Consider the following 15793-nt stretch of genomic DNA (forward strand, 5'->3'; position numbering starts at 1 on the left):
TCACAGTTCCCCACATAGAACATTACTATCTGGCAGCTCAACTCCAGTGGGTGGCCAGATGGGTGAGCGGGCAACACATAGAAGACACAGCCACACACCACCAGGCCTGTTCGAACTTGTCCATTCTACATCTATGCCACCTCGGGAGCCGGGACAAGACCCCTGAACAGCTGATGCTAGCAGGTGCTTTAAATGTGCTTTATTCCTTACTGGGGACTGTGCCCCGTATGCTCCTGCCTTGCCCATCCTGGGCACACCGAAAGGCCAGAACTGCATCATGAGTGCGGATCCCCTCGCCTGGCAAGAAACGGGACTGCAAACATAAGGCGATCTTTACAAAGATTGCCCATCTTTGTAACGATCGCCTTATGTTTGACTCCATTTACAGAGCTTGTGTCAGACGGACTTCCACAGGGGCAGTTTTTGGTTCATTCATCTTTGCTTGTGGAGCTGAGGGCACAGTGGGGCGATATATAGCAGGAACTTGCAACACACCGCACTGTCTAATACATCCACACCATGAGCATGGGGAGGCGCCTTATTAAGTGGTTCACGGACTCTTTGTGCACACATGCAGCACATCGACTGACTTCACTTAAAGGTCACTGGGATACTGCCTTACAGCACCACAGCACTGACAAGGACTGGGAGAACATCCTGGAGGGATCGGTCCACGTACCCAGAAATGCAAGGTTTCGCCTAATGCAGCTCTACATAACACAATGGGCATTTCTCACACCGGATAACAAAAATATATATTGTTGCCACACAGATACTCAGTGCTCCCACTGCCAGTTGGTGAATGCCAACCTAATCCATATGTTATGGGGCTGCACTTCTCTGGCACCCTACTGGCAAGCAATCACTACTCATCTCTCAGACAGCACTGAATGCATAATGGTGAATGATTGGGAGGTAGGCATCCGAGGCCCATTCTGCAGATCCAAAAAATGCAAAGCATCATCACACTTCATAGACTTGAGCCTGATTACCACCAAACAGCTGGTCAAGAGACAGTGGAAAAACCCTGAACCCCCATCATGGGAAGCATGGCTCTGCTCCTTCACAAACTGGGTTCAAGCAGAAAGTGTGGCACCAAGGTGAGAGGATGCTCTGGGACTATGCAAAATTCCACTGGCATCCACCTGAGATGGCTTGCTCATAGACCTTCAGAAACCCCATCAGGGATCCCTTTCCCCTTGGTCAGAATCGCACAATACACCTGAGATAGCCAGAGCTGGACTTCTATAGATACCAACAACTAACACCTGCACCTAAGACGCAAGTCTACATCCCTGTCACTCATTCTCCAACCACTCAGTACTGCATGCACCTCACGTACCGGTGGGACGCTGGCTGACAAGGTCTTGGAAATGGGAAAAAACTGGGACCAAATTGCTAAGGCATGCAGTTAGATACCTCTACATAATCCATCCTCCTCATTTAACCTTATCCCTCCTACCTACATGCACAATTACATTACACTGTGACCGCCACTGAGCGCAGTTCTGCTTGGTCACTGCGCACCAGGTATCTTTCAACGGTACCTGTGACACCATCACCTCATCACTTCACAGCGCTACATGATTGTAATTGTAAGCTCTCCGCCTACTGATTAGCTGTGAATCTGGTAATGTATTCCATCTATGAACTCTTTTATTTGCATGTGTTGTATCCTTTGTTCACTCTAAAAAATATGATTTTTTTTTTAAACAGTCTCATAGGTAGCACACAATGTGTTGGAAATGGCCATCTTTTGGGTGGCCTTCTTCCAGATTCTTCCAATATTTTGGGTAACAATTTTTTGTTGGCCATTGGACTTCGCTCTGGCTAACCAGTAATGAAGTATTTGTGCTCTCCTTTTTAATCATGAGAGAATTGACATACACCAAATTGTCCATTTAATTTTCTTATAAGCCCTAATATTTGTTATTACTGATACCCAGGGCCTGTATATTAAATGCTACTAATGGGCTGCAGCACGCATTGTGCCACCCAATAAAGTAACATTGTAAAACATGTCCCATGCCTGCCATTGCAGCCTGCGTGTGCAGTTTTAAAACTGCGATTTCGTCCTGACAAAATAAGCCTCTAGCCAGGCCTAACCCTTCCTTTGTATACTTATAAATCATTCGAAGGGAAGTCCCTAAAATGAGAATAGGGCAGAGTGCTTGGTATTTTAAAAGTCATTCATGTATAAGTTATGTTTTACATGTCCTGACAGTGAAAAACCTACAAAGGTATTTTTCACTGTGGCAAAGCTGTTACTCCCACTAGTTAATGCTGGTTTACACTACTACCTTAAATAAGGGCTTTATTCAGTTCGAAGGGGAGGAGATAGTTAAAAAATGATTCAATAGCTCGTTATAATAGTAATTTAATATCCAACTTATTGGTCAAGTTTGATTTTATATTATTATTTTGAAAGTGACGCTTTTAGAAAGTTGTCTATTTCCTGCCTATAACAAAAAGGCTTTCATGCCAGTATCCAGCTGTCACCTGACCTCTGCTGGCTCCCTTGTGGTTAGATGTGTATTTCTCCCAGACAGTGGACAGAGGGCACTGGGAGTGGGACAAGGGGGCTCCACCATTGACAGTATGGCCTGGGGGTTGTGCCCATCCTCTTCCTGAGCTTCCTCCTGCCCTTAAACTGCAAGAAGTTGGTCTTTGGGTCTGGGGTCAATGAATAAGCTGCAGCTGTATCCATCGCATTGCTGGTTGACCTCAGCTTGCTGATTTGCTCCGTTGAAGAAGATCTGACTTCTAATCAATCAATCTATCAATCAATCAGGGGTTTGGTGAACATAACTACTCACCCGAGAGGGTCTTAAGGCCCTGAGGGGTGGGGCGCAGCTCCTGGGGGTTCATGCCAATTCGTCGAAGAGCCAGGTCTTGAGGTCCCTCAGGAACTTGGAGAGAGTTGGTGTCTGGCAGAGGCGGAGAGGCAGGATATTTCAGGCCTTGGCCGTGAGGAAGGAGAAGGAACGGCCTCCTTTTCTGGTCTTCTTGATGCATGGCACCGTTGCAAGGGAGAGCTGGGCTGAGCGAAGGGATCTTTGGGGTGCGATGAACGAGAGGCGGTGGTTCATTTAGGCGGGACCGGTGTTGTGAAGGGCTTTTTGGGAATGGGTGGGTAGCTTGAAGGTGATTCTCTTCAAGATGGCCAGTCAGTGTAGTGCCTACAGGTGTTGGGAGATGAGGCAGTGGCTTTGTAGGTTGAGAACTAGTCTGGCTGCGGCGTTCTAGATGTTCTTGAGTTTGCGGGTTAGGTTCTTGTTGATCCGGCGTAGAGTGCATTGCCGAAGTACAGTCTGCCGCTGATGAGGGCATGGGTGACAGTTTTCCAGTGTTTGAGGGACTCCAGTTGAAGGTCTTTCGTAGGAGACTGAGGGTGTGGAAGCAGGATGAGGAGACAGCATTGATTTGGCGGTCCAATTTGAGTTTGGAGTCCAGGATGATTCTGAGGTTGGGTGCGTGGTCCATGGGTGGGAAGGGTTCCCAAGAGCGAAGGGCCACCAGGTGTTGTTCCAGGCGTGGACCCATGATGAGTACTTTGGTTTTCTCCATGTTAAGTTGTAGGCAGCTGTTCTTCATCCTCCTGGCGACTGTTTCCATTCCTTCTTGAAAGTTGTGTTTGGAGATGTTGGGTTTGGTTGAGTGTCGTCTGTACACGATACGATGTTGAGTCCGTATGACCTGACAATGGATGCGAGCCATTTAAATGTTGAACAAGGTGAGGCTGCTGAGGGAACCTTGGGGGACTCCGCAGGTGGTCGGTGTGGGATCTGAGAGGAAGGTAGAGAGCCTGACTCATGTTCTGTCAGAGAGAAATGAGCAGATCCAGCCAAGGGCTTTGTTCTCGATTCCTGCGTCAAGTCTGTGGGTTAGGATGCGTGTGAGACTGTGTCAAAGGCTGCAGAGAGGTCCAGGAGGATGAGGGCCACAGTCTCTCCTCTGTTGAGGTGGGAGTGGATGTCATCTGTCGTGGTGATAAAGACGGTTTTCAGCTGTGGTTCTTCCTGAAGCCCGATTGGAAGGAGTCGAGGATGCCGTTATCGTCAATGAAGTAGGCGAGTTGGCTGTTGACCACATTTTTATTGCTTTCGCCGTGTACGGCAGTAAGAAGATTGGTCTGGAATTCTTTAGGTTGATGGGGTTTGCCGAGGGTTTCTTCAGGAGAGGGTTGATCTCAGCTTGTTTCCAGTTGTCGGGGAAGGTGGTGATTTCGAAGGAGCGGTTGATGATTCTTTGAAGCTCTGGGGCGATGATGTCTGTGGCTCTGTGAAAGATGTGGTGGGGCAGGGGTCTCTGAGGCCTCCGGAATTGGTGGTCTTCATAGTCTTTAGGGTGTCTTCACTGCTGAGGGTGGTCCAGCTGTCCAGTGTCGGCTGTGTGGTGCAGGGAGCGGTAAGTGTGGGTTCCTTGTGGAGGTGGTTGTCGTCAAAGTTGTCCTAGATGGTCTTTTGGGTTTTGTGATGGAAGAAGGTTCTGAGTCTGTTGCGGAGGTCCTGGGGGGGGGGTGGGATGTCGGTAGTCTCAATGTTGGGTTGGGAAAAGTCTTTGATGATACCCAAGAGTTCTTTGCTGTTGTGTGCGTGGGTGAAGAGTCTGTCTCAAAGTGCTTTCTTCCTTGATTGTCTGATGAGCTTGTGGTGGGTGGCTGCTTTGTAGTTTCTGATGTCTGCTTGGGTTTCTTAGCGTGTGGGTTAGAGGATTCATTGAAGGGGCGACGGTGTTGGCGTAGTCGGTGATTCAATTGTGTAGGGTACAGGTGTCGGCGGTGGGGCCGTCATCTGTGGCAGTGGGAGCGGAGCCACTGAGGGAGGCGGCGAGCTGGTTGTTGGAGATCTTTTTCCAATTCTGCGCTGGAGTTGGAGTGAGTGTCTGCGGGAGATGTTTGCTTTGAGGGTGAAGTGGATGCAGCAATGGTCTGTCCATGAGAGTTCGGAGGTGTAGCTGAAGGTGATGGAGTTTCCTGCTGTGAAGATTGGGTTGAGAGTGTGTCCTGCTGAGTGTGTTGGTTCTGGTATGATCTGTTTGAGTCTGATGATGTGAAGGTTGTCCAGGAGGGGGGTGGAGTTGGGGTCCTGGCGATTGTCGAGGTGAAAGTTGAGGTCTCCCAGCAAGGTGGAGTCAGTGGAGGTGATGGCATGCGGAATGATGATGTCAGTGATGGAGTCAGAGAAATGTGCACGGGGTCCTTGGGTTCTGTAGATGAGGGTGCCTCAGTGGATGATGGACGGGTTGGCCTGTAACTTGAAGTGGAGGTGTTGCATTAGGTCTGTGGGCCTGTTGGTGTAGGTGCTCAAGCGGAGGCTGGTTTTGTGGACGATGGTGATGCCTCCACTGGGGTGGATTGGGTGGCCCTTATTGGTGATTTGGTATTCGTCCGAAATGGCAATCTCGATGTCTGGTCCTGAGGTGGTATTTGTCCAGGTTTCGGTGAGGAAGGCGATGTCAGGAGGGGTGCTGTCGAAGAGGTTCCATATTTCCATGGCGTGTCTGTGGATGGAGCGGACGTTGACGAGGATGCATTGCAGTGTTTGGATGGGGTTGAAGGAGTGGTGGCAGTTTTGACAGGTGCAAGGTCCATGAGTGTCGAGTGTTGAGGAGAGCTTGCAGTTGTTATTCTTGCCAATATTGAGTGCATAGAGAGCCAAGGAGCTGTAGCTTTGGCAGGGCTGAGGACCAGGGTTCCAGAAAAGGTTTTAACTCTGTATGTAGAGGGCTTCATCAGGACCAACGTTAAGCAGCATCTGATCGTCATCGATGCCTTCCTGGGCATGGACTTTCCCTGCTCAGTGCTTTCCTACCTTTATCGACAACTTAACCGGAACCCCACTCTTCAGCAACCCATCATTGTTCAGCCCAACTTCAGTTTCAGCTAGAAGCTTGCTCCTCCAACGACTTAACAACCACTTTTCCACCATAACAATTTCTAACTCAGAAGGTAAACTTTCCACCGCAGTGAATCTGTTTCCTACATCCCACCCGTGCTCCATTACGGTCATCCTTACCTTTTGACTTTGACCCTGTCAGTTGGTGATTTGTTCTTTTTACTGCTATTTTTATACAAATGTTAAGAATTCATATATCTGGTTCTACTTATTGGATTATTGTAATTTTATTTATTGAAATATTACCTATTTTTCCAAGTTGAATTGGGATTTTTTTTGTGTTGTATTTTCACTTCAATACTGTTTTAGTACTGCATACATAGTTTACATATTGCTGCTAAGTTACGTTTAAATGCTTTGTTGCAAGCTACCTCTTAAGCACTGCTTTATTTATTGACTTAATGGTTCATCCTGATAAGGCTTGTCATTATTATTTGAGGTGGGTCCTCAACTAATACTCCAATTTCTTACACATAGTCTCTCTTATATATATTAATAAACATGCTTATATAAGGCTGAACAATAATTTCATATTCCATATGCATAATTGCAGACAAGCTCACCATCTGACACGGATCTTTCTATACCTTCTGCCAGGTCACTATCAAACTGAAGACTAAGCAGTGTAAAAAAGAAAATAACAAGGCAGCAGTTTGTTTCAAGCTATGTGCCAGGCTTCTGGAACAACATCCCTATATCACCCCAGTGCTGTTCCAAATTTAGGAAAGAGTTGAAGATGCACCTTAAGAACAGTATATCAAAATGTATTAATCACAGACAAAGAAGCTTGACCCTGTGCAGTGTTCTGTTGCCTTTTGGATAGTTTTGCACAATAGAAATACGACAGAAATATGCACATTTTAACATTACACACAAATATGGAGACACAGACACAAATATGGAGAGAATTAAACACTTTAGTAATGATGGTAAGTGTGGTGCAAAACCTATGTGAAGAAATATAAGACATTATTTGCACTGCCTGTGAAAAACATGAACTTTCCCCCATTACAAACACTGGGTGCTGCCAAAAGCTCACAAACAATGCATGACAAATATTCTGCTGCTTCTTAGACATTGCACAGAAAGGCTTATCACAAATCTGGTTTAAAAAAAAGAATTGTTTCTTTTGTTCCAAAAAAGGAGTGACCACATACACGTCCACTGAAGTGTCACGCATGCCTTTAGGCTTTGTCAGGGTCTCATTCACTTTTAACTAATGCAGGTGATGATCAAAGTTCGACATATTTCGGCTTATAGTCTCATTGAACTGACCTTTATCAGGGCTCATTCTTTAGTTTTTTTAAAAACATGTATACACGAGGGTTAGGGCAGTTTATGTTAACATTGATCACGAGTTGGAAAGAAAGACAGTGTACTTAATTTATATATAGAAAAGATGCAAGAAAAAAGGAGCCGTGTTTGGCTTTTTCCAAAGACACCTCTAAAATATTTTAGAGGGAAAAGGAAAATATCAGGTTCCAACACATCATTTCAGTAATGGTGGATGAATGGCAATATTCTGTTAGATTAAGGCATATTTCTGCAACACACTTGATTACCAGATTTACACGAAAGTGCAACCCAAAAGGGGTACATCATAGACCCAGAATGGTCCTATCTATTTCCGATTTTATTATGCTATTATGTTGATATATTACTTCATTTAGATTGCTTGCATGTATATTTAAGATATGTATCTAACTTAGAAATATGTTACGGTTCTGGTCCTACGTTGATCACCTTTGATCTAGAGAAATTAATAACTCTCTAACCGGATCAGAGAGTGACACTGAAATATATTTAGGGCCAAAGAGAACAGCATCCATTCTTAGAATATATTCAAAAAGTGTCAACATTTCTCGTATCCTCTGATCAATTAATGTTGGGGCAATTCATGGCCACATTATAAATCTAGTGGAAGTGAGCACCGTTTTAGTAGGCCTGGGGTGATTCAGTTTCTCCTGTTTATTGGAGAAGTAATATATTATTTCAAATCTGCAATGCAGAAATGCATATCTTCGCTACAAGGTATGGAGGAATTATTTAAACAAGTGGATTTTTGTGTTCTTAGTTATATGCACTTGTCAAAATGCTTGCCTTGTATTATCATTCTGCTTGTTTATATTTAAAAGTTGGTTAGTCAAATATAATCGTATTTTCAATGCAAGTGCGCAATCAGTTAAGACTGTGTTATGGCTATTTTTTATGATTTAAAATTAATATCTATGCGTCTTTACCCAATTCTATTCAGAACTTGCATTGTATGGATTTAATATGCATTATCACTATTCCTGCCGAGGCTCTGGTTCTCTTGTGCTCATGAGAACCAATCACAAGCATTAAAACCGTTGAATGGAATTCAGAACAATGCTGGAAGTAACGTGCCCTTTTCCTTCCTCTTTAGGTCCAATCGAACATGTTCACCTGAGTGTTCCATTTGTCGCCATCAAAAGCAAAGAAATTAATATCACTGCCGTGGTATGGCCTACCCAGACTGGAACACTCACGTACTTTTGGTGGATTGCAAATAATACAAAGGTATGACATTTTGGGAATGTATTATTGACAATCACTTAATGTGGAATCAATGTAATGAAGGCAGACAGCAAAAGCTGAATGACTAATTGTTTTTGTCCATCAAAGAACGAAAACTTGTGAGCTAGCTGGTTATATTTACTTATCCTGGTTGTATACATGCTGTCATTTGGCTATTAGCACGAATTGTTCTATTTTAACCCCTTCGCTCCGGCGGCTATTCCGCCGCAGCGCTAAGGGGTCGGGGCGGTGGCGCGGCGGTCCCGTGCTCGTGACGGAACCGCTCCGTCACGGCACGCGGGTGAGCTGTGCTTGTGACGGAACAGTTCCGTCACGGCCCCGCCCGCTCAATAGAACGCGCCGCGCAGGCGCGGCGGCGGGGCCGTGACGGAACCGTTCCGTCACCAGCACAGCCCACCCGAGGCTCGTGACGGAACGGTTCCGTCACGAGCATGGGAGGGGTTAAAGTGCGAGAAAGATTCGAAGGGGCAACGAAGCACTTTGCAATTACAACAAATTAAATACAGCAGTCAATCCATTCGAAATGGCATAAGATAAAATGTCAGGGAGTATTTGTTACAACTGAGTGGCAGAGTATTCCCTATTGTCAAAAGTTTATTCAAGACATTCAAGTAAATTCTCTTCCTGTTGGTCAACTGCTCTTTTGTTGTTCTGTGACAAGCCCCTTTATATCCACAGTCAGAATATGGTGTCACAAGTTTCAAATTAAAGGCATATGTTGGTGTTTGCTGCCATGAGGATGTTTTTTTTTTTTTTGAAGGACAGGTTATAGCTTATCACTCAAGTTAGACTAAAGAGATCCGAATTTAGGTAACAAACATGTTCACAAAAGCTAAGTTATCTTTTTGTAGGTAAGCAATGTTAAAGACATGGGGACTAATTTATGAGTGTGGTTGTGCCACGTTTGCACCATGCAACATGGTACATACGGGAAGCAAACCGCTAAGTCAGATTTTTGAAGCCACACAAAGCCACTTTGCATGGTTCTGACTGGCTTAAAAAATCTGGAGTAAAGCAACGCAGCACAAATCACTGCATTGCATTACTCTGCCTTGGGAAGCTTTTCCATGGGCGTTGCGCGGGTGTTCCCACACAACTCCCATGGATTTTTATACATCCCCAGATGTACAAGAACTTGTAAATGTGGGGATGCACCAAAAACGTACACCTTCCCAGGGGAGGCGTAACATGGAGAAATATCTCTATTTCTCCTTATTTCTTCCTTTTTTTGTGTGTGCTGCTTTCTGCTGCACAAAAAATAAGAGGAGCATGCCTCCCAGGATTACAAAACAATCCTACATGCTACAGAGGCATCCTTGCATTATGGTCCAAGGGTTACTGCATTGACGCTAGGCTGCCAAATGGGTGCCAGCGCAAGGGAATGGACAAGAATGTGCTGTATTGCTTTAAATATGGCGCATTCCTTCCCTTTCCCTGTCACGCAGTACAGTACAACGCAGCAAGGCGGTTTTGCTGCGCTGCATGACTTCCTTATAATTGAGGCCCATAGTGAAAAAAAGTGTTTCATCTCCAATTTAATAAGATATATACTTTCAGTAAATAAAAGGTTTATTTATCGGTCAAAATCCTAGCAACTTTACGCTTTCCTTCATGTTGTTCCCATATAAAAGACAACACAATGTAAAAGATAAAAATTCACATGCTCTGATAGAGAAGAAACAAAAAATGTGTGCTCCTCTCCCTTTAAGCTTCAGAAAAATACATGTTCGGCTATAAAAGTCACAAAGAACTAATACCAGAGCTCTGCACTGTGTGAAAACTTAGAAACCTTTAGCCAACTGATTCTTACAAATAAACAAACTCACTCCCGAGGCTCAAGCTCGATCATGGCTTTTGGAAAGACAGACAGAGGTAGGTAGTATGTACATGCCATCCATGCAAGGATGGGTCAGGCATGATTACTTTATGTGGGTTTATAAGTAGGTCTGTGTGTGAGGGTGTGTGTATGCATGTGATGCACTAACACCAACCAACCTTGTGTAAGTGTACTCCAGTGACGTCATCGTCACATGTGTGCTCCAGAATGCCGATATTTATGGTGCATCATTCTTTGCGGCTTTTCACACTTGGAGGAACGCAAATATAAAAGGAAATTGAGCAGATATAACTGCACAAGTCCTTCTCATGTAGTGTTGAGCTTTCATCATCATGCTATAATGAACACACTCAAGGGTCTCAAACTGAATTGCTTGCAGAGCAAAGGCGAAACATATAATTCAAGAATGTATTTGTTTTTTTAAGTGTTAGCATGTTGTCTTCTTCATATCACAGCTCTTCATAGACTGGGCATGTCGATAAGGTTCATTGACCTCTCATGGGATGAAAAATGCCAACTTTGCTGATATAGTAGACTGCGGGTCTATAAATCCACAGAATAAATGAATTTACAGTAAATCTCATTTAACTTTTTAGGCCTCGCCTAATATCGTGCATGCACTGTTTGCTGCATGGGCATCGTATACATAAAGGCCTTTGAGCCCACCCTTGCTTACCATTGGTTTGTTCCATCTTCATTCTTCAAAGCAGCTTTTGCGTCAGTTCCATTCCTTCAGTGGAGCATGGATGAAGTACAAATTAATTAAACATAATTAGTGACCATCTGCTGCTCAAAAAACACAAATACTTTATTCGATTTTCACCAAGTAAAAAATCATAGAAGCAGTACATAGTAAACAAATTACACATTATAGATACACACAATAAATAGTTATAAAAACAACATTAAATCCAAGTATGGTGGTAAATCGATAATTAATAAATTCATAATAGATTCCGTGATTTTACGACGCTTTTTAAAAACATCGACATAGTGCTAATACATAGGGGGTTTCCTAATTGTTGGAGATCTAAATAAGCTGGCCTACATTGCCTCCAAGCCCCATCTCTAAGATAAGATTTCAGCCATCTCGCCCGTTCTTTTTTATACAGTTTGCAAAAAAGTACCAAATGGAAGGTAGACTGGATAGATATGTTGTCACATGGGCATGGGGCCAGAGTTCTATTCCAGTCATTTTTCTCCGGATATGAGACCAGGCGGTGAAATATATTGAACCTGAATCTGATTAGGACAAAACGCTCAAATCCCAAAATGGTCAGAGTTAGGTAGGGTTGCATTTTGAGGGTAATCAACAGCGGCTGATGTTCGAGAACAGTTCTTTTACTGACTTCATTCCCAAACCTTAAGGTATTAAAATGTTCCATGCACAGGTTTTTTAAGGTTTTTTTAGGAATTTTCACAATTAATTCAGGTTTTTCATACCATTCTGGCTTGTCAATGTCCGTCAGGGCTTTCCTCACATACTCAAGCCATTTGATTCTTTTTGCGTTGGTTAATTTCTTAACATCCAGAATAATTTCTCGATTGAGAGCCAGTTCTTGCGTTGCCCAAATTCTCCTCCAGAGTAGGATTGGCTGGATTTTAATCAGATCTGTCAAATAGTCCATGCCTATTTCTACATGGCAATTGTAACTTGAAATACTTTTCGGAAGGGACAGAAGGTAGCGAAAAAAAATATTTTCGATAATCTGGAGCATCGTCACGTCATGATATCCCCATATCCCTGCCCCATACAGGGCGATGCTTCTACATTTGGCCACATATATGTTAAGCATTATACCAGGTTGTTTTCTACCCAATTTACTGGCAAAATGCTTTATCGCCGCAACTGAGCGTTTAAATGCTAGCGCTCTGTTTTTTACCTCGGGGCCCCATCCCCCTGTTGCCTCGATTGTGACCCCTAAATATGGAAATGTTTTTGTGGCTTGTAGTAGGGTGCCTGCCGCCTTAAGTTGTTTACATCTGGCTCCTCCTTTGCCAGAAGCCATCACATAGGACTTTTTTGCATTCAGGTTGAGGCCCCTCTCTTCCATGTATGTTATATATCTATGCAATACTTTTTGCGCGCCGACCTTTGTTCTTGCCATCAACACAGCGTCATCCGCATACAAAAGGGAGCTGATCTGCGTATTCCCGGCCTTAGGAGAGTCAATGTTGCTGGCACCCAGTTCCCTCTCCAAGCTGTTAGTGTAAAGAGAGAAAAGGAATGGGGCCAGCACACACCCTTGCCTCACCCCCTTCCGTATGCGAAAAGACCCTGTGCATTCCCCCCCCAGCCCATACCTTACTCTGGCAGAGGCATTCGAATATAATTGTCTTAGGAAGAGGACTATCGAAGAATCCACTTTCATTTCTTCTAATGTCAACCACAGTTTATCATGTATAACACAGTCAAACGCCGACGAAAGGTCGACGAAGATTGCGTAGAAACACCCCTCTTTTGCACTGGTATATTTCCCCTGCAAAAGAACAAAGTTTAATACTTGTTCCACAGTACCCATCCCTAGTCGGAAACCATATTGTACTGGGGTCAAGATATTTTGATCTTCAGCCCAGTCCTGGAGCCTAGTCAGGATTACTCTTCCTGCAATTTTTACTATTGAGTCCAGTAGTGATATTGGTCTATAATTTGATGGGCTTTCCCTATCCCCCTTTTTGTATATAGGGATAATCAGTGATTCTGCCCAGGTTTTAATGAAACCAATATCACAACATGCCCCCATTACACGTAAACATACAGGTGCCCAGAGATCTGTGTTCATTTTGTAGAGATCACTTGGGATTCCATCTGGGCCCGGGGCTTTATTGTTTTGAGATGATTTAATCGCAACCTTGACCTCCTCTAGTTCGAACTCTAGTGGGATCGGGTGATACTTACTTGGTAATTGTGGCTCGGTTAGCGGGTCACAATACAAATTAGAGAAAAACTCTACCCATGCATTTTCATCGATAGCTATATCTATTTTAGCTGTCGCCTTGTTATTAATAAATGGTGAGTTAACTACCTGCCAAAATTGCTTAGGGTCTCTGCTTTCCTCTGCCTCCAATAAATCTTGCCAAGCCTTCTCCTTGAGTGCTTTCTTCCTTTGATCTCTTGTAACCTTATACGCTTTCCTTAATACTCTGATAGTCTCAGGATCCCTTACTGGGTCTTTTAGGGCCTTTTTTAGCGCATTATGTGCCTTAGTGCATTCAGTGTTAAACCACCCCATTGGAGTGTTTTGCTTTTTTAGGCACTTTCTGGTCAGAGCACCCTTTATAGTTTCCGTAATGTTAAGAAAGGCCTCCAGTATTTCTCCACTTGTGGGATTATCCTCTAAACATACAAGTAGCGATGGGAGAGCCTCATGGACTATTCTTTGCATAATTTTTTCCGGGTCTGCCATGCTCCATTTTAAAGCAATACCATTTCGTCGTGCTACCTCTAAGTTCTGGGTCCATGTTAAAATCTCAGTTAGTGTATTTATTTTAACATCCTGTATGTTAAGTACCATCTTTAACGGCAGGTGATCGCTCAGACCCATAGCAAGGGTTTCAAAATTCATAACACTACTACCAAACCTATTTGGTAGAATTATGAAATCAATAGTTGACTGTAATCCTCTTGCCATAAAGGTTGAAGTGAAGTCAACCTTTGGGTAACATAGCCTGTTTGCAAACCCTAGATCAAGCTTGGCCATAATATCATTTAGGATTTCCCCTTTAGAATGATGAGCGAAATGACTACTCTCCCCTTGTTCCCCCACCCCATATTCTGCAAAACCACATGTGTCGCTAGTACATATATTTACGTTAAAGTCACCAACCCAAATCCAGATTAATTCCTTCCCTTTCAAGGGTTTTACCTCCCTCATTTCTTTGTACACTTCCATTAGTACTTCCCTGAAGTGTGCATTTTCGATATTGTTATAGAAATTAATAACTATCAGCACACTCCTACCATTTAAATCAATCGTGACAAATTGAAAGTAGGGTGACGTGGATCTACCTATACTAGTACTGGTGTTTAAACGGTTGGACACGTAGACACATAGACCCCCTTTATTCCTGCCATGGTTGGAAATTACTGCGGGAACATAAAAAGTTTTAAAACCCTCTATATGCACCTCCTTTAAAGCCCAGGTTTCCCTGACACAGAGTATGTCAATACTGGTTACAAACTCACCCCAAAGAGTTTCTGTCACTTTGTTGGCAATCCCACACACATTCCACGTTACTACATTTATTAGCCGTTCTTTTGTTCTAGTTATCAGGTTTGCCTCTCCCCCAGCATTCTTCCTAGCTTCCCTCTCTGTTGAGATTTCATTGCCCTTATCCTTTGTACAATTTGCCTTTTTAATTTTATTCATCATCCCTATTTCAGAGTCTAGGGTCGTGTTTCTTTTTCTTCCTGAACCTTTGTCAGATGTTGGACTCTTATGTGTAGTTTCCTTATCCCTCACCTTATTTTCTTTTGTTTTAATTTTGGATTTAGTAAGTCAATCATTTGAATCTAGGCCCGAAAGTGGTTCAAAGAGATTATGAAGAGGAATATTCCAATAAGGATTTGGGTTTGTATGGTGATATTTATTACCTAAACCATACTCAAACTCATTGGAATGAAAAGGCGAGAAGGTGGATGGGAGGTCATGGTACCTGTAATGGTTATTACCTGGGCCATACTCACACATGTTGGGATATTGCGGCAAGGGGGTAGGTGGCAGATCGTAATACCTGTCCCTACTTAGGCTGTGTCCAAGTCTATTGGGGTGATGTGGCAAAAAGCCAGGTGGCGGCTCATTGTACCTGTGACTATCTAAGCTGGGTTGTTGTCTATAGTTAGCTGGTGCACGGGAGTTATGGTGACTCCATTTTGGAGGTTGGGTACGGGGCTTCATCATACCTTGAGGATAGAAATAACTCAAATTTCGGGTGGCTACAGAGCCATCCTGCCTTCCCGAAAACCAATCAGAGATATGGTTAACTACCCTGTGATCCCTGAAATTTATGATGATTACATCACCTTCAATTTCTTTTGGTCTCACGCCCACCCAGTCACAGCGTCTAACAGATATAATTTCCCCATTTAAATGTGGTGGGAGTGGTCTGTTAGCCCTCAGCCAGTGGTTTACTTTGTTTTTTAGGGATGTGCCAGGCTCTATACTACCCTCTGTTAACTTGGGGACCCCAGTCAATATAATGACATAGTTTAGTGACTCGGGGGGTAGATCTACATTTTTAAGATGTTTTGTTTTGTATAGAGTTTGAGGGGGGTTAGTTGTTTCCCTTGTCTCTACCACTGCGGGGGCCTTTTTTGTCATAGTCATAGCTCTTCCCGCCGGGGGTGCCAGAGTTCCCGTCGGTATCACCCTTTTATCATTATGAGTTAAGGTTGTTTGTGGCTGAGCCTTAGTGTGAGTCACTGTGTTCTGTGTTAAATGCGTGTCTGCTTGACCATTTTCTCCCCCTTTGCTCTGTCCCATGGCTTCGGTTGTTTGGA

General features: G+C 43.7%; 1 protein-coding gene across 1 annotated transcript in view; it reads left to right on the top strand.

Annotated features, from left to right (window-relative positions):
* LOC144753513 (VPS10 domain-containing receptor SorCS3-like) overlaps positions 1 to 15793 on the top strand; it is a 2605581-nt gene that overhangs the window by 2277926 nt on the left and 311862 nt on the right. Inside the window, exon 20 of the mRNA XM_078641177.1 lies at positions 8305 to 8438. Coding sequence (XP_078497303.1) covers positions 8305 to 8438 — 134 coding nt within the window. The remainder of the gene's footprint in view (positions 1 to 8304; positions 8439 to 15793) is intronic.

The sequence above is a fragment of the Lissotriton helveticus genome, chromosome 5_1 (genome assembly GCF_964261635.1).
Source record: "Lissotriton helveticus chromosome 5_1, aLisHel1.1, whole genome shotgun sequence".
NCBI lineage: Eukaryota > Metazoa > Chordata > Amphibia > Caudata > Salamandridae > Lissotriton > Lissotriton helveticus.